Raw genomic sequence first — 18,151 nt, 5'->3', positions numbered from 1 at the left:
AAAAAGCATATAATTACTTTACTCAATTTGTTATAGTTCTTTCTGTACCACAAGATAGTATCAAGGGACTTTTTGATATAGGTTTTACAGAAGCTTATTTTACTACAGTTCTTCATTGTGATCTTTTGTTATGTCAACAGTTTTGATGTCCTGCTTAAAAAGATTATCTAATGGTGTACAATAGTTGGATTATGCAAGTTAAGCCACTTTGTTTACTCTAATCCTTGAAGAAATATGGTGCTTTTTTCCCTCTCAGAGTAAATTTGCCATATGAGAGTTAAGATACTTTAATTCTAAGGTCAACTGGATATTGATGATCTCATGTTCTTTATCAAGGGGAAAAACACCTTGTCAAACTAAAAGGGAAAATTAAAGGATAAATTATACAGTAGGTAAAGTCTTAGAGATAGTATATGTGTTTTCTTTTATACTGTGATATAATTCACAAAGAAAAGAGTGTAAAAATCTTATACTCATTATATGTATGTACCTCTTTAACCACGACCTATATCAAGATATAGAACATTTTCTGCAGCCTAGCTGCCTTCCCCATGCTCTCCCTTTGTGATCGCCCCCTACGTCCAAAAGAAAAGGGGAACACTATTCTGTCTTCTATCACTTCTATCTAATTTTGCCTGTTTTTGAACTTGATATAAATGGAGTATCACTTTGTATCTGGTTTCACTCAACATCACGTCAGTGAAATTCATTTAGTTGTTTCATTTAGTTGAAATTCATGAAGCCATAGTTTTTTTTCATTTATTTTTATGAATATACTGTAAAATATCCCTTTTACTGTTTGGATTACAGTTGACCCTTGAACATAATGGATTTGAACTGCACGACTGCACAGGTCAACTAATAAATGGATATTTTTCAATAGTCCATGGTTGGTTCAATCCTCGGAACCATGGATACAGAGGTTGACTATAATTACATCCGTGTTGTTCATGGGTCAACTGTGTTTCCAGGTTTTGGCTATTATGATTAATGGTGCTGTGTCCATTCTGGGATATGCCTTTTGTTGGGTGATAGAGTATGTGTATATTGACTTTAGTAGATTCTGTCAAATGGTTTTTTTAAATGGATGTCCAGTTTACGTTCCCACCAGCAAATTATGAACATTCCAATTGCTGATATTGCCAGATGGTGGTTATTGTTTTCCCTTTCCAAAGGATATGTAGGTAATAGTATCTTGTGGTGGTTTTAACTTGAATTTACCTGATGACAAATGCTGTTGAGCCAATTTTCATATACTTATTGGATCTTTGGATTTCCTCTTTTTAAATTACCTTTTCTTTACTGTAGTTTTTCATATGCTGTTTTCTTACTGAATTGTTGGAATCATATTTTCTGGATACAGACACATTTTTGGATATCTGTATTGCAAATATTTTCTCACATCTGCACCTTGGCTTAACATTTTCTTAATATTATTTTTTGATGAATAGTTCTTAATCTTAATGAAGTCTAATTTATCATTTTTTAATGGGTAATGCGTTATTGAGGTGTTCTACTCAAGAACTCTTACTCCAAGTTCATGAAGATATTTTTCTGTTTTTCTTTAGAAACTGTTGTTTTACCTTTCACATGTAGGATTAATTTTTGTGAGCGTTGCAGGGTCAAGGTTCATCTTTTTCCATATGGATGTGTAATTGTCCCAGTACCATCCTTTGAAAAGACCATTATGTCCCCACTAAATTGTAGTGATGCTTTTGTCATAAATCAGGTGACTGGGTCTTTTAAGGCTCCCTGTTCTTTTCCTTCTTTTTCATTGATCTATTTGTTTATTCTTGCTTATAGTTTTATAAGTAGTTTTGATATGTGGAGGTAATATTAAGACCTCCAACTTTCTTGTTTTCCTTCAAGTGTGTCTCAATCACTTTAGGTGTTTTGCATTTACATGTAAATTGTCAATTACCCTTACTCTCCCCGCCAAACAAAAGTCCTACAGAGATCTTGATTGGAATTACATGAATCTATAGTTTAATTTCGGGAGAATTGACAAAGTATTACTCTTGAGTTTCTCTATCCATAAATGTGTTATATTCCTCCTTGTTTAAGCTCTGAATTTCTCTCAGCAGTGTTTTAAAATTTTTGCAATAGAGGTCTTTTACATTTTTGTGTTCAATTTATTTCCGGGTAGTTGATTTTTTTTGTTGTTCCATTGCAAGTGGTATTTTTTTCTGTATGTTGGTGTCAAACATTTAGAAATACCGTTTATTTTTATATACTGACCTTCCAGAAACCTTGCTAAATTCACTTATTCTTTTGAAATGGTTTTGGGTTTTCTGTATACACAATTACGTCCTTTGCAAATAATGAAGTTTTACTTTTTCTTTCTAATATTTTTATGTTAAATTCTTTTCTTGCCTTATTGCACTATTTATAGAGCCTCAATTACAGTGTTAAGCAGAGTGGTGATAAGGGAACATTCTTGTCTTATTCTCTACCTCAGATAGAAAACATTTGTAATTTCATAATTATAATTTTTACTTTAGGTTTTTGTAGGTATTTATCAGATTCTAAAATGGCTGTCCAAATTATGTTTCAGATTAAGGAAATTCTTTTCTGAGTTTGTCAAGAGAGATTTGTTTTTTATCATGAATGAGTGGATTTGGGGTGGGGGCCATCTATGAGAATGCTTCTTTGTCTTTATTCTGTTAATGTGGTAGATTGCATTGATTTTCAAATGTTAAATGTTACATCTGTAATGTATAAAAAATTATATTGCATTTTGATTTTGTTCCTGACTTGCCATCTTGGGAGACTTTTTAAGGCTTCAGACTGGATGTGGCTGTTGCCAATAGAATGGGCAAGATGGCTACCCCTTTTTTGACCTGTGATTTTTGATTTGGAGGCACAAAATTTATCAATAATTAAATTAAAAATTTAGTTTCATCAAAGTTTATTGAATTTGTTGGAAGTAGACTGTGTACGAAACTAAAATCTTTTGGGTTCTTTTCTCTTGCTGTTCCTCAGTGGCTGGCACACATATATCAGTCCCAAGGAATGATGGGTGCTGCAGAGATGTGTTATAGGAAGAGTCTACAAGTAGCATCCCAACAGGGCAGCTGGAGTGGGAAACTCTCAAGCCTGTTGAGACTAGCACTGCTTGCATTAGAAGTCTGCATGGTAAGATCATGTTATAATTATGATGTGAAAAATTGATTCTTTTATTTTTCTTTAAGATAAAAGCTTTTTACATAGTGATATTCCATTGAGTTCCTATAGTTTCATCACCTTCTAGTGTGGTCTTCTCATAGACTTTGTATTTGGGCTTTTTGATGGACATAAGAGTAACATAACATAAACCTATAGACTCTAGCAGGACACTGTCAGTGTTTAGGGGGAAAAAACAAAGATTGCAATTTTAAAAGTTGAATTATGGCAGAATATACATTTTTGTTTCTTGGTGATTTAAGTTAGAATTAACCCAGCTACTCATCAGTGACAAAGATACCAATAATTAACATTTTAGTCATTTCTTAGTTCAATTTGACATTCTGTAAGAGGGATTTCTAGTAATTTTTGACTTGATATGTTTTCTGATACCAAGGTAGGTATATTAATCTAGAAGTCTTATATACTAGTGTGGAAAACTTTTCAAGATAAATATTTAAATGGATGCATGGAGGAGCAAACTCCAGAACAGTGTGTATGATATGCTATTGGAGTGTATATGTGTGTGGTATATATTTTTAAGAATATATATCTCTACATCGTGTGTGTGTGTGTGTGTGTGTACATGTGTGCACGCTAATAGGCACATGGAAAGATACAAGAAGATACAAAGGAAATTTAATGGCAGTTATTTTGGAGGATAGTACTTAGGGGTCTTTAAGGGATAGTGGAGGAGAATTTTTCATTTTATATCCTTTGATAGTGTTTGAATTTTTTATCATATGCATGTTATTTCTGTAATTAAAAGATAAAATGTCATTTTTTATTTTGGAAGAAATTTCTTAGGCCTGAATTAACTCATGCTTTTGCCATAGTAGTCCATTGCCAACGTTATTTACTTGCTTTAACTAGACATTTTGCCAAAGAAATATAAGAATTAGGAGATTTATTCAGCTTTGGTGCTATTACTGTGGAGCACGTTTCAGAGTTCCTTAGGTTGGGGCCATGTTTTGTTCATCTGTGCATCTTTGCTTTACCACTCTGCCTTATATATAGGAGCTCCTCCACCAATGGTTTTTGAATGACTAGACTAATAGTAATGGTAGTCAAATTTGAGATGATTTGGCTGGAAAGAAATGGTGGTTAATGGTAATTCTAGATCACCAAACATTTTGTTTTGTTTGTCTCATATTTATATTTAACAAAAGTCTTTGTGACATTGGCAGTCGGTGGGCTATGGAAGCCACATGTAGCACCTATAAATGCTCTTGAATATGTGAACTGGAGAAGTCGATACCCTTTTAGTCTAACTTATTATTTGTTAGTTAAATATTATTAGTGATGTGGTTTTTTGTTTGTTTGTTCTTCATGCTGGGAAATTAAATCTGCCCTGAAATAAAATAAAAATAGCAATAATAATAGCAAACATACAGAACACTTAGCCTGTGCTAGGTTCTGTTACAGTGCTTTATACATATTAACTTCATTAATATTCATAAGAACCTTATTTTACAGATGGGAAAATTAGCTTACAATTTAGTAATACCCAGGTATACCTGCCCCCATTGCCCCACCACTACTACCACCACAAAAGTGTTTTCTATAAGAGCCTTGGTTCTGGTTCTACCAGTTACAGCCTGTGAAAACTTCAGCCAATTAAGCTGTCTAGAGCTCCCCCAACCTTTTTTGGTAATAGTGGAGGTAGTAATACCTACTTAGCCTAGGTATTAGGAATATCAAATGAAGTTAACATTACAAATGCCTTTGTAAACTTTAAAGCACCATCCACATCTAATTTGCTTGTTATAAGATTTGATACCCAGCAATTATTATAAGGAGATGTCATATTTCTCTGGTAAAGAGCTGGCAGTGTGCAGAGGATGGGTATATTAAAATTAGACTGTTTTAAGAGAAGCTATTGTATGTGTAATAATATATGAAAAGGCTATTAAACTGAAAGTTTCCCCTGAGATATTAAATATCAGATTCCAAAGAGAAATATCAGACCAAGATACAGATTTCTGAAGTGTGTAGAAGAGTAACCTATAAGGAAGCTATAAAAGGATTAGAAGAGCAGAGTTGGAGGATTGTGAAGAAATCTCTCTGGAGAAAGCTGTTGCCTCCCCTGTCGTCCCCCTGGCACGTTTCCACACACAGATGCCCACCAGACGAGGAAGGGAGTCTCGCTGCCAGAGAGAGCGAGGCTTTGATGTGTGACCTCTGAGGTCCTGGAGGCACACGTCTAGAAGCACATGGACAGGTATCTGACACATGCCTCGGAAGCTTTGGCTCTCCACCTGCTGGGAAGAGTTGCTCATGTTTTGGAAAGTGACTGCATGCTTCTGGGACAGAGTGGTCAGCAGTGGGTGAATCCCAAAAGTGGGTAGGAGTGTATGTTTGGGTACAAGATGCCCTCCATCTTGTGAAGGAGGGTTGCTGCAGCGTGGGGTCAGCAGTGCTCCTAGAGCTTGTTAGGGCCAGGAATGAGTGATGCCAGCTGAGATAGTGGACTGCCATGGGAATTATCTTAGATCCTGACATGTAGAGCCACCTAGAGGAATGATGGGATCTAGCAGAAAGGAAGCTAAAGGTTTCCAGATTGCCATAGCATGTGAAGAGAGTAAGTGGAATAGTTCGTTCACCCAGGTTAGTGGAACTGCAGCTGAGCAGGACTGCTTCGTGGGTGTGCCTCCTATCCTGTGCACCTGCATAGGCCTCCACACTGGGTTTAACGCTCTGCAACCGCCATCTTGAAATTCTTAATCATTTTGTAACAAAGGGCCCTGCATGTTTTTGTTTTTTGGCATTGAGCCCCACAGATTTCATAGCTGGTCCTGCAATAAGAGACTATGCGTAAAGTTGAGAGTCTCTGATAAAGCTAGGAAAGTCTGGATGAGAAAAAGATCTTTAAATATCTGTCAGGCCTAAAGAGCATCATCTTATGATGGCGTCAGTCAAACTTCTGATATTTCAGTTGGTTCCTGAAACTACAGTTAGTAAGAAAAGGTGGGAGTGTTGGGCAGAGGAACAAGCCACATGCTGCTCCCTGTAAGCATACCCTAGCTGGGAGCTGAGGAGATGGGAGTGGGATGTAAATATTACCTTTGAATGAAGATTGAAGTATTGAAAAGAGAACATTCTAATTAAGACCGTGTTTGTGAATGGATGTCAGAGTCATGGGACCTACTGTAATTTACATCCTTATTATATGAGGAAAAGTCTCCCTCATATAATAAATTTTAAAAACATAATGGGAGACAAAAATATACTTATTTTTCTAATCACATTGTTTAGTATACCAGTTACATATAGAAACTATTATATCATGGGCTAACCTTACGGAATACTTTATATGAATTTAAAGAGTGCATTATAAAAGCAACCAGTGAGAGTTTTGTGTTATTAGTTTTTAAAAATATATTAGGAGTAATTTTATTAGTATGGGCTTTGCCTTAAATTCTTTTCCAGATGTACCCAAGGTGCCATTGCTCCCGTCTTTATGGAGCATGCCTCATTATCTCTGATCTCTGTTTTCATATTCATTATCCCTATGGCTTCCTCTTCCTTGATTACACAAATTACTCTTGCCTGTGCTGAACTCAGAGTTTATTGCTCTAACATTTAAAAAAATAATTTAGTGTTTGAAAGTGACTGTGCATTCACTCATTATATTGACTTTATTAAAATGTGTATTCTAGATACCTGTAATTATGAATTCTTGGTTACAATTTGAGGTTTTCAATGGAAGATTTTAAATACATTTTTTTCCTTATGTAATTCAGTAGAGTGTTGACCATTTTATTTGCAGGCACTGTTTCTTTGGAACTACTTATCTATGTTATTTCTGAGTCAGTACATACTATAACAAACTAAAGTTTGCAACCTAAGTAATGTATAGATATCTTAACATTTTCCCCATAAAGTGAAATTCTTAAAATGCTTTTCAGAATTGATGACTTTGATTTATCTCTGATCTGCTTTGCACCTTTTTTCCTATATTGGGATTTTATTAACATATTTCATTTCAGTCTTTCTTCTCTCCTTAGATAATTTTTGAAATGTGGAACTTATACACTACCAGTTAAAGAATCACGTTAAATTGAGTTTTGTATATTTGGTAGACCAGAGGCTTAGTAATTGATAGATTTCATTCACCCATGTAATAGAATAGTGCATTCTCTTTTAGCAAATATTTTAGTGTTTTTAAAGTGATATCTCCTTTTTGAAACCTTCCTTAATCCCTGTCAGCCTTGTTTTGTAGTTCCATAAGGGCAGGAATCAGATTTTCATCATTTTGTAGAATTTTTATCCCTGTAGCATTTACATGGCAACTTAGACAAGTAGGCAGTCAACAAATAAGAGCTGGTAACATTTTTTAAAGTAAACATGTCAGAACTTCCCTGGTGGCACAGTGGTTAAGAATCCACCTGCCAATGCAGGGGACATGGGTTCGATACCTGGTCCGGAAAGATCCCACATGCTGCAGAGCAACTGAGCCTGTGAGCCACAACTACTGAGTCTGTGTGCCACAACTACTGAAGCCCGTGTGCCTTGAGCCTGTGCTCCGCAACAGGAGAAGCCACCGCAATGAGAAGCCCATGCACCGCAACAAAGAGTAGCCCCTGCTCACTGCAACTAGAGAAAACCCGCATGCAGCAACGAAGGCCCAGTGCGGCCAAAAATAAATAAATAAATTTATTTTAAAAATAAACGCGTCAAATGTTTAATGATTTAATATTTGTATTTTATTTTTATAGGCTAATATTTCCAGTGATCACTGGCAATCCTTGGTTCAAGAAGCTACAACTGAGGCCTTGAAACTTTGCTTTTGTCCGCTTGCTGTCCTTTTACAAGCTTTGTTACAATTCAAACGCAAAATGGGAGCAAGGTATGAAGAATCTTTGTTCATTTTTTTCTTCAAAGTGTTTCTTCACTTTTAATCCTTCTACAGAACAAAGGTTTAGAATTAGTTTAACAAACTTTGATGTTATTCATATATATGTTTCTACTTTGGAAAGGCTGGTTCTAGTAACCCAGTAAGGAAGAAAATAAAGTCTTACTTAAAAAAAGTGATTTGGTACCCAGATATAGAATATGAGAGATTTGCATGACAGCATTTTGAGTGAAGAAGACCTTGGAATTTTTGCTCTTCACTGTTTTAGGATGAGTCAACAATGTAAATGTGGATTCTAGAAACAAACAAAACCCAAAAGGCTCAAGTTGAAGGCTAGATTGACATAAATTCCTGCAAGGCAATAAGCTATGAAAAAAAGTAATAAATATTAAAAAGGCAGAGATATTATAAATAATGTGGTTTTTATATCTAGAAAATCTAGAAGCTTCACAGATTTAAATATAAAAATTTTAAGTTATAAAATTTAAATTTTAACAGTCTTTTTATTGGAAGCAGAGATGAGGTCAGAAATAAATTTGAAGAAAATTACTTAAAAGTCATATGGATGAAAAAACAGGCAAGAATATTTTTAAATTCTGAGAATATTTAGCTCTAATGGATATCACACATAATACAAAGCATAAGTGAAACAATGGTTTAGGAGCATATATTACTGAAACAGAATAAGAATTGTAGACATAGAGCTTAACACATATAAATGTGTGGCAAAGGTCACATCAATACCACAAAATAGGAGTGAAGGAAGAGATAAGACCTATGACTAATTAGCAATTCCAGCATCATTTACTGATATTTATTTATTTTTGCCACTTCTTATATGACTAATTTCACCAAGAAATGTTTTAGGCTATAATGTGAACTTCCTAATGAACTCTTTCTGCCGAAGCTCAGTATACATGACTTAGAGCCTTAACCCCCAATTGCCTGTAATCTCTGTTAGCACCTCCCATAATTTTTATCACCACCCAAAATCAGCTCAAATAAACATACCGTCTAAGAAAAAGCAGTGTGCTTTACTATGTGATTCCTATGTAAAAGCATCTTCAGGGCATGTTCTTCTTTAGCTCCTACTTCAAACCAGTTGCTACCTACAAAATCTTCCTATTCAGCAGTTCTGAAGTTACCACAATTTGTGTTGTTTCTACCCATACAGAAGTGTTTGGAGCCATAGATGTTAGTAAATTTGGAAAGAAAAAATTAGAACACAACTGTAAATCAGCCTGTTATTACATAGGTTCATATATTGTACACGTTCTTAAAAATATATACTAAAAGTCTGATATTATACACTTAGCCTCTAGTGTAGATGTTAAATATTTCTTCTTGTTCCACTCTGTATTATCTTTGCATTATTTATTTTCTGTCTACCTTCAAGAGGGATTAGAAGCAGAGTAGTCAGAAGTGCTCATGAAATAGGGTCGTTTTCCCATTCTATTTGGAAAGAGCCTTAATTTACTTATTTGTAAAATGAGAATAATAGCAGCAACCTACCTTATAAGGTTGTGAATGTTAAATGTGACCATATGAGTAAAACACTTGGCATACTACGTAGCACACAATAAATACTTAGTAAATGTTAACCATTATTACTACCTTTTTCGTTACATGGATGAAAAAATTCATGAAGTAATCAGCACGTTGTCTGCAAAAGAATGAGAAAGATAATGTGTGTTTGAGACTAGTATATGAAATATCTTATATTAATTTATATGCTTTGGACTGAAAGTAAATATCTTTTTCCCAGAGAGACACGGCGACTTTTAGAGAGAGTGGTGTATCAGCCTGGGTATCCTAAATCTATTGTTTCAACAGCACGTTGGTACCTTCTGAGACACTTACATGCCAAAAATGACTACGAGCTCATTGATGTAAGGCATTGATTTTATTAAAGTTATACATCTTGGACCTTTGTTGGGTGAGGGCTAAGGGTTGCTATCCTGTGCATTGTAGGATGTCTAATAGCATCCCTAACCACTCTAACCACTAGATGCCAGTACCATTGCCCTCCTCCCTCCACCCCGCTTATAACAACTGAAAATGTCTTCTAGACATTGCCAAATAATATCTGAGGTGTAACCACCCCTGGTTGAGAACCACTGATTTAACCTGTAGGAAATATATTCTCCTGATGTGCTATGTAGCATAAGAAAAGATAGATGAAGGCTGTGGGTTCTGGTTGTAGTATTTCTTATGACCATTGCAGTGGAGGCAAATAGATAGATAAGATAGGTTTAGAAGTAGCAGAAATTAATGGAATGTTCATATTATCTTTGGAAAGATTATTTTACTTCTTATTGTCTTTTCTGTAAAATTCATATGACAGTTTCTACCCCACTTCTCGTGGGATGGGTCTGGTTTCTAAATATATAAACATGTACAGTTGACTCTTGAAGAATGCAGGTTTAAATAAATGGTGTGGGTCCCCTTACACTTGGATTTTTTTCGAGAGTAAATACTACAGTACTACACGATCCTTGATTAGTTGAATCCATGGATACCAAGGAACTGCCTATTTGGGTGGCTGACTATAAGTTATATGTGGATTTTTGAGCATATAGAGGGTCTTCATCCCTAATCCACATGTTGTTCAAGGGTTAAATGTATGTGTGTGTGTGTGTGTGTATTCTTCTTAAAAAGGTAGAGTCTGTATGACATGTATTGGGTTAAAATTCTTATAACTTCAGCCAAGAGTTTTAAAAACACAATGAAAATTAATGAGAAGCCTTTTTTAAACACCCCCAGACTTGGGAGATGGAGATAAGTGTCTCCCTCCAGAGCAAGGAATAGGCATGTTTACTGCCAATTATAAAAGATTCAAGTCTCCTAGGCGCCTAGGCTTAAATCTAAGGGTCCCCTTTTGTCAACCCACTGTGTATGTGGGAAACTATATGCATCCATCCATGTCACCCCTTTGAGACTTAGGAGGGGAACAGATGCAAATATGTTGATACTCATGTCGTTTGCTACACCATGAATGATAAAGACATTTGTCTCTGACCCAGGTGTCCCATCATGAAACTGTGACAGGCTAACTTGTTAGCTTGCAGATAGAGCAACATCTCGGATCCTTCACAGTGTTTGAAAATGAACAACCAAAAAATGTTTTAGTAATCAAATGATAAACTAAAATTAAAGCTTCTAGTTTGTGGAATTGATGAAACTTACGGAAAGGTTCTTAACAGAGCTTAGAACCCAAGCCTTGATCCTAAGCTGTGGTTTTAAAGGAGAGCAATGTCATTTGAACAATTCTATGCATAAAATGGTCTTTTGGGGTAAGGGTTTAAAGGTGACAGTATTGTAAACCAAAGCCTCCAAACAAAACCTTTAACTTTATGCAGTGCTGGCGGTGGTAACAATCAAAATGTTGACACCTGTAACTGTTGAGCATTTGAGTGAATTGTGCTTATCTCTGATGTTAGCTTTGTTAGAACAGTTTATTTCAGCAAAAATGACAGAAAGTTTGCACATAGTCACTTTTTCTTGTGTAGTTTGATATTGCCTGCTGCCCTTTGGCTTACTTGGCTTCTATGACTCTAAATATAGGTATTGTTAATAAAGAAAATACTAACATTTCCTGTATATAATTTCCCACAGGTGCTGGTAAACAATGCCAAAACTCATGGAGATACAAGAGCACTGGAACTGAATCAGAAATTGTCCTCACAATAACAGTGCTTTATTTTATAGTAAGCAAGCAAAGAAAAAGCTATTAGAGAGAATGAAACAAAGAATCAAGACTTTTCCCCAAAGCAACATTTAAAAAACTATAGTTATAATCATCCATTCCTTTTTTAAATCTAAAGATGTTTAAGTTCTTAAGCTAGGGGTATAATTTTCCATAAACTCTTAATATAACTTTAATTTGAAAAATATCTTTGATTTTGAGAAGTCTATAATGAAAGGAAAAACCATGGTTCCCTTAGTTGTTCATTAGTTATTTGTAAATCATTATTTTCTCTATCTTGCATGGTTCACCATTGGACTGTTTTTTGGTAATCCCTTACAATAAAGCCTTAATAGCCATTTGCTAAATAATATGCAAAAGGAGATTAGCACAATGCAGAATTGTATTTGTTAAAGAACAAATTCAAAGATTTAATTCCTTCTGTGAATTCTAGAGTTCAGCAGACCAACTCATCTAAAATCCAGATAATCTTATAATCTGTTTTACTAGTGGTTCATCTTGGATTCTGTTGAAGAAGCATAATATAAATGTTAGGTGAATCTTAGACTGCTAATGGATATGTTTATGTAATTCAAAACACTCAGGTGTAAGGTTGCATGTAAAACATTAATGAAAAATTTTGGAAAATAATGCTGACAATATTTAACTGATCATGCAGTTCCTTCAATCATGATGAAAAGATGAACTTCCTTAAATAAAAAAAAAAAGAAATGGCTGTTTTGTTTTCTTTATAGTATCGATATCAGGTATAATTTCAGAATTTCAGATTTTAAGACATGAAAGCACATTTTCATATTTTATTTTAATTTACAAAATGCCCTTTATGGAGTGTTCTAATTTCATTCTTTTACACGTAGCTGTCCAGTTTTCCCAGCACCACTTATTGAAGAGGCTGTCTTTTCTCCATCGTATATTCTCGCCTTCTTTATCAAAGATAAGGTGACCATATGTGCATGGGTTTATCTCTGGGCTTTCTATCCTGTTCCATTGATCTATATTTCTGTTTTTGTGGCAGTACCATACTGCCTTGATTACTGTAGCTTTGTAGTATAATCTGAAGTCAGGGAGCCTGATTCCTCCAGCTCCGTTTTTCTTTCTCAAGATTGCTTTGGCTATTCGGGGTCTTTTGTGTTTCCATACAAATTGTGAAATTTTTTGTCCTAGTTCTGTGGAAAATGCCATTGGTAATTTGATAGGGATTGCATTGAATCTGTAGATTGCTTTGGGTAGTAGAGTCATTTTCACAATGTTGATTCTTCCAATCCAAGAACATGGTATATCTCTCCATCTATTTGTATCACCTTTAATTTCCTTTCATCAGTGTCTTATAGTTTTCTGCATACAGGTCTTTTGTCTCCCTAGGTATGTTTCTTCCTAGGTATTTTATTCTTTTTGTTGCAGGCCCAAGTTCCTCAACACGACTTAACACAGCTCTTTGTGATCAGATACCCCACTCCCCTAAAGTCTCCAGTGTTCTCTTTCCTGCTGACCCACCTCCAGCCATACACGCTTTAGGTTCTGACCGTGTTGAACTTCTTCAGCTCCTGGCATGGGCCCCATTCTTTTGGTCTCCAGGCCTTTGCTCAGGCTGCACCATCTGCCTGAGCCCCGACCTTTACCAATCAAGCCCCTTCCCCTCAGCTAACGTCTCTTTATACTTTAGAGGTCTCGATTTAGATACCCCTTCTTCTGGAAGACCCCTGTGCCTGATTGCCCATGTTTATGCTGAATGCCTCTCCCACGTGCTCCCATCACACCCTTTACTTGCCCAAGTATTTGCAAGTTTGATTGTTGGTCTTTTCCACTAGACTATAAGTTCCCTAAGGGCAGGGTCCATGATTATTTTGTTCTGTGTTGTATCCCCAGTGCCTAGTACGTGAATGAATGAAAATATAAAAAGTAATATCTCAAAAAAGTTCAGAGGCCCCATTTATAAGGTAAAAACATGTATATTATAGATCAAGTTTTTCCTTCTTGGTGTTTTTGGATGCTACTTGCTGATATTATTGGTGACACCATAGAAATGAGATGATGTTTCGTGAGTTTCTGCAGAAAAGGGGAGAGCTGATCGTGTCCAGAGCACTCTGGGAATGCTATTTCTTTGACCTTGAGCCTTATTGTGGTCCTGGCTCACAGGTGGTGAGCACATCCACCTCACAATGGGGCCAAGAAGGAAGTTACCTGGGTAACATAAGGTGAGGGATTTGTCCTTCATCTTCAATAGGGAAGCAAAATACTTTGAACATGCTCAGACATTCTCCTGTATTTGTGGGGACAGAAGTCTCACATTTCCCAGAGGATTAAGTATTGGTGTTTGAAAAAGCGCAATGTATATTGAGCTTCTCAAGGGGAATTGTTCATTTTTATCATCTTTTTGGATCTGTGGCAAAATAAATGTAAAAAGAGGGAAACCCAGTGCTCAGCTGGTCCTCCAAGCAGAGGTGAATTTACTGTGAAATGATGGCTCTTGAGTTCCAGGGTCCCTCACTTACATGAGCTTTACGTGTTGTAAAATTTGTATTTTAACTTCAGTAAGTCCATTGATTAAGACCACTCTCCACTCCCTCTTCTGCTGATGTCAGTTGACCCTGGAGTGGCGGTGGACATCTTTGGATCCAACTAAAGGGAAGTTCAGTAGGGGATACATTTGGGTTAGAGGGTTATATAGATTAATATGTTGTTCACAGTCGCTTCTGTTTGGAGTTAAGTTGCTGCTGTCCTGAGGTAGCAATGGCTTCCAGGAATATTCCTACATACTACTGTGCCCACTCATCAGGACAGGATATCAGCAACAAATTAAGACTGTATAGGCTTTAGGCGCTACAAAATGTGTCTCCACCTTCTCACTAGGCATAGTTCTCAGGCCATCTAGAGTCTGCAAACCTCTGAACACCCCAACTTGGGATCCCAAGCAAGAGAATTCTAGCAGAGGATCCTTTGAGCCCCTACTCGCTTGCATTACATTCAGTTCTACATGGTTTTACCCTGTCAACACCAATACAAAATAACCATTCTAGGAAAGCTTTTGCCTTGATCTTGCGCTATTATTTGAATTACGAGTTAGAGCATTTTTGCTTACAAGGAAAAAAAATGCATCAACATCTTTTTTTTTTCCTATCTATGGTATATCATCACAGCTTTTGTTGCTAAATGGGTAGAATAAAATGTGGGTCTGAGTGAGATGACTTGGCTCTTGATCTGTGTGAACTTCTAATTTAACCCTTCCTGCAACCACTTATTTGGTTTATTATAAAGAGTTACTCTTTGAGCCCCGTAGTATATTTGTTGTTGTGGTTGTTTTTTAAAACATATTTTTACTGGAAACATATTATATTGTAATAATATAAAAGCATTAATAATTGCTTAATGTAGAAAACAAAATTCTTCATAATTCAGTCACTGTTAGTCTGTTGTAAAGTCTTACTTTTTTTTTTGCATACTGTAGTATGTGTATTTTAACTTATTTTAAAATATTTTTGACACAGGTGGGATCACATCCATTTAGCTTTGCAACTTGCTTTATTCTCTTAACAGCATATCTTGGATATCTTTCTGTGTTCTTTTTAAGTGTTGGATAGCATTTTTTGTTGGTGATATCATTAATCTAGTCAATCAGTTCCTTTTAATTCAGTAGTTTTCAGTTTTTTTACTATAAGAAATGGTGTTATAATGAGCATCCTTGTTCATATATCTTTCCACATTTTGGAATTCTTTTCCCCCCTGCAATATATATTTCTAGCAGTAGAATTCCAGGGTCAAAGGTTATATACATTTTAAAATGTTAATAGATGTTTCCAAATTGCCCTTTAAATTATTGTACCAATTTGTAGACTCTCCAATAATATAAGAGAGTACACATTTCTCTACAAAGTGCAAGACATGAATAGTTTGTTTTTATTTTTCATGATTTTACTGCCCAATACCAGGCTCTCAATTTAACATTTATATCTACAAAAGTTAGATATATTTTAATTTTATGGGAAACTAATTAGTGTTTTTGAAGTGCTTCTGAATTTAGCACCAAGATTAAATTATATTGGATGTTTTTCATGGAAACTGTTGTATTCTTTTATTTTACATCGTTAACTCTTACTTGCTCATAATTCTGATACATATTGAGTACAATGAATCAATATTTTAAATATGCATAAGTTAGACTTGCTATAAATATTGGAATTGTTAGAAAACTAAAACCTCTGGATCAGAAGTTGCAGTCTGACAGTTCATTTGACTGTATCTGCCCTACAGACATTCCCTCACAGTTTAAGAACTATTTTGCACTAGTTGCTAATGCTTATAAATGGTTTCATATAAAATCAGATTTCTGGTTTCTTTTGAAAACTAAAATTTTTGGCAATAATGAATTTTATGCATGTAAATAATGGACTGGAACTGCATAGTTGCTATTATTTTTAGGTAAGTGGTCTCCAATTTTCCACAGTTTCCGCCATTCTTTAATATATTACACCAGGCCTACTTCACTCGTTTATGTACAGCATTCAGATTTGTGGGCAAATAAAAATATAAAACGCATGTATGGAAAGAAATTCCTTAATTTTTTCACTAATAAATTAATGAAGACATAATAAAGCTTCTTTGCTTTATTGGGTTTCCTGGTGCATTCATCTCCTTAAAAAGGTGGTAAGAAATAGAATCCCAGAGATTTTCGCTTTCTTCTTCCCAACTTTTGCCAACAAACCACTCCACTGGCTGGTGAAAAGGAAGATGACTGGGCAGTTTATACTTCCTGGAGTTCCACTATCTTAACGCTGCAATTTCTTTAGGTCCTTCTGTACTTTATATTTCTCTAAATCCATCTTTGTTTTCTGTATTCGTTGGAGGGAGTTGAGAGAGTCGTGAATCGATTTAAATCCTAGAAGAGGATATGAAAATAGGTATACTGAAACTAAACAATGCATTGGAACTTTTAAACGTTTTAACAAAATTTGCTAATCAGCAGTCCTGCCATAATTGATCATTGTTTAATTCAAAGCATATTAAATTCCATTAAGACCAGTCTAAAAATGTACAATAATTTATTTCTTGTATGTCATGAAGATGCATTAGCAACAGTGTTTCAACTTATATCTGGCTTCATTGTGAAAATTCAATTCCTGTCCTTCCCCTCCATCCCAATATATTGCATAATGAAATAATTCTATATTTCAAGAGAGAAATTTAAAATATCTTCTTTCTATACACTTTGACAAGAAATTTGGATGATCTCTTTTTTTATTCTTCTTACCAGATTGAAGATAAAGGCCACAGATGAGATTTTAAACCTTCTCTGAAAGCAACCTGTTTGAAGGACCTAAGGAATGTGGTCCCTCGCCGGCTGCTCCCCTGCCCCTGGCCCCAGCACTTTGTATCTCTCTTATGCAAGTCTAGCCACTCATGACCACAGCCTACCAGACCTCAAGCTTCGTAGGGTACAGCCCATATCTTATTCACTGGAGGCTTTCACAGAGTCATTTCTCAACACATTTTTATTAAAGGCATAAAAGAGCAAACCATTAGTTGGGAGTCCTCATTTGCTAAACTCACACTTAGTAAAACGCAGAAACATGTAGATTGCAAATTGATCTTCAGTTCATCCTGGAGTTGTACTAGAATGAGTAAATTCAACTTCTGGTAGCTAAGTAACAAGCAGGGCCCTGAAAGAATGGTCAATTGGGGCAGGATTCCTGGCCAGATAATTCATTCTTTTGATTTGGTGGTGGAAGTTGGTGGGGAAGGGTGGCGAGGGTCTGATTTCTAGGCAGGAAATGTTCCTTATATGCTTGGAACATCTGGCAGATTGAGACCATATCTTTCTAAGACACCTCCAAGGCATCTCCATACAGGACCATTTCCATGAATTTTTCTGAGATCTAGAGGACAGAGAATGAGTTGGGGCTGCCTCTCATAAAGGAACCTTCTGATTCGTGGTAATTCTCTCAGAATTGTGGCTCGGAACAGATGGTTGCTTCACAGCACCTGTCCCCCCACCCTCTCCAACCCCCGTCCTTCCCTTTGACAAATTAGATGAGCCTTTCAAATTAATCCTCTTTGATGTTAGCTCAGCTTGACACTGCTGCCATTAGCCTATTTAAGAAGAAAAGCAGTCATTATACTGGACTTTCTTCATCTCTCTTTCTTACTTCTAAAGGTCAGGTCTCCAGTTTGACAACTATCCAGGCTCATTACCTGCAGTTCAATGAGGGACATTTGATTTAGGCTCCTAATTTCATGATATACCCACAAATCAGGTCTTGATGATCTCCAAGGAATTTCCAAGTCTAACAGTTTTATGATTCTATGATCTTGGTTAAAAAAAAAAAAAGAAATTCACAGCAATGGCAAGCCTGTGACACTGCCAAGTGTGAATGAGAAAGGGAATCTACATATTCACCCACCTTCTGGTGGTATGCTGACATTCTATGGGATAT

At 35.8% G+C, this 18,151-nt stretch overlaps 2 protein-coding genes across 8 annotated transcripts in view; one reads left to right on the top strand and one right to left on the bottom strand.

Annotated features, from left to right (window-relative positions):
- Positions 1–18,049, top strand: part of SKIC3 (SKI3 subunit of superkiller complex) — a 91,528-nt gene extending 73,479 nt beyond the window's left edge. For 6 of the 7 annotated variants that reach the window (XM_022592620.3, XM_089909116.1, XM_089909115.1 and 3 more), the window contains 4 exons: positions 2,983–3,135; positions 7,881–8,011; positions 9,783–9,906; positions 11,633–18,049. In XM_022592620.3, the coding sequence (XP_022448328.1) occupies positions 2,983–3,135; positions 7,881–8,011; positions 9,783–9,906; positions 11,633–11,707 (483 nt within the window). In that variant the 3' untranslated portion in view covers positions 11,708–18,049. The remainder of the gene's footprint in view (positions 1–2,982; positions 3,136–7,880; positions 8,012–9,782; positions 9,907–11,632) is intronic. The other variant, XM_089909117.1, reaches the window with a different exon arrangement.
- The window catches only part of FAM81B (family with sequence similarity 81 member B), a 49,959-nt gene continuing 48,269 nt past the window's right edge, over positions 16,462–18,151 (bottom strand). Inside the window, 2 exon segments of the mRNA XM_089909118.1 lie at positions 16,462–16,488; positions 16,490–16,596. Coding sequence (XP_089765244.1) covers positions 16,462–16,488; positions 16,490–16,596 — 134 coding nt within the window.

This window comes from Delphinapterus leucas, chromosome 3 (assembly GCF_059928025.1).
Source record: "Delphinapterus leucas isolate spDelLeu-1000000601 "Yukka" chromosome 3, BTC_Dleu_Yukka2, whole genome shotgun sequence".
Lineage (NCBI taxonomy): Eukaryota > Metazoa > Chordata > Mammalia > Artiodactyla > Monodontidae > Delphinapterus > Delphinapterus leucas.
This window is presented reverse-complemented; position numbering and strand designations above follow the sequence as displayed.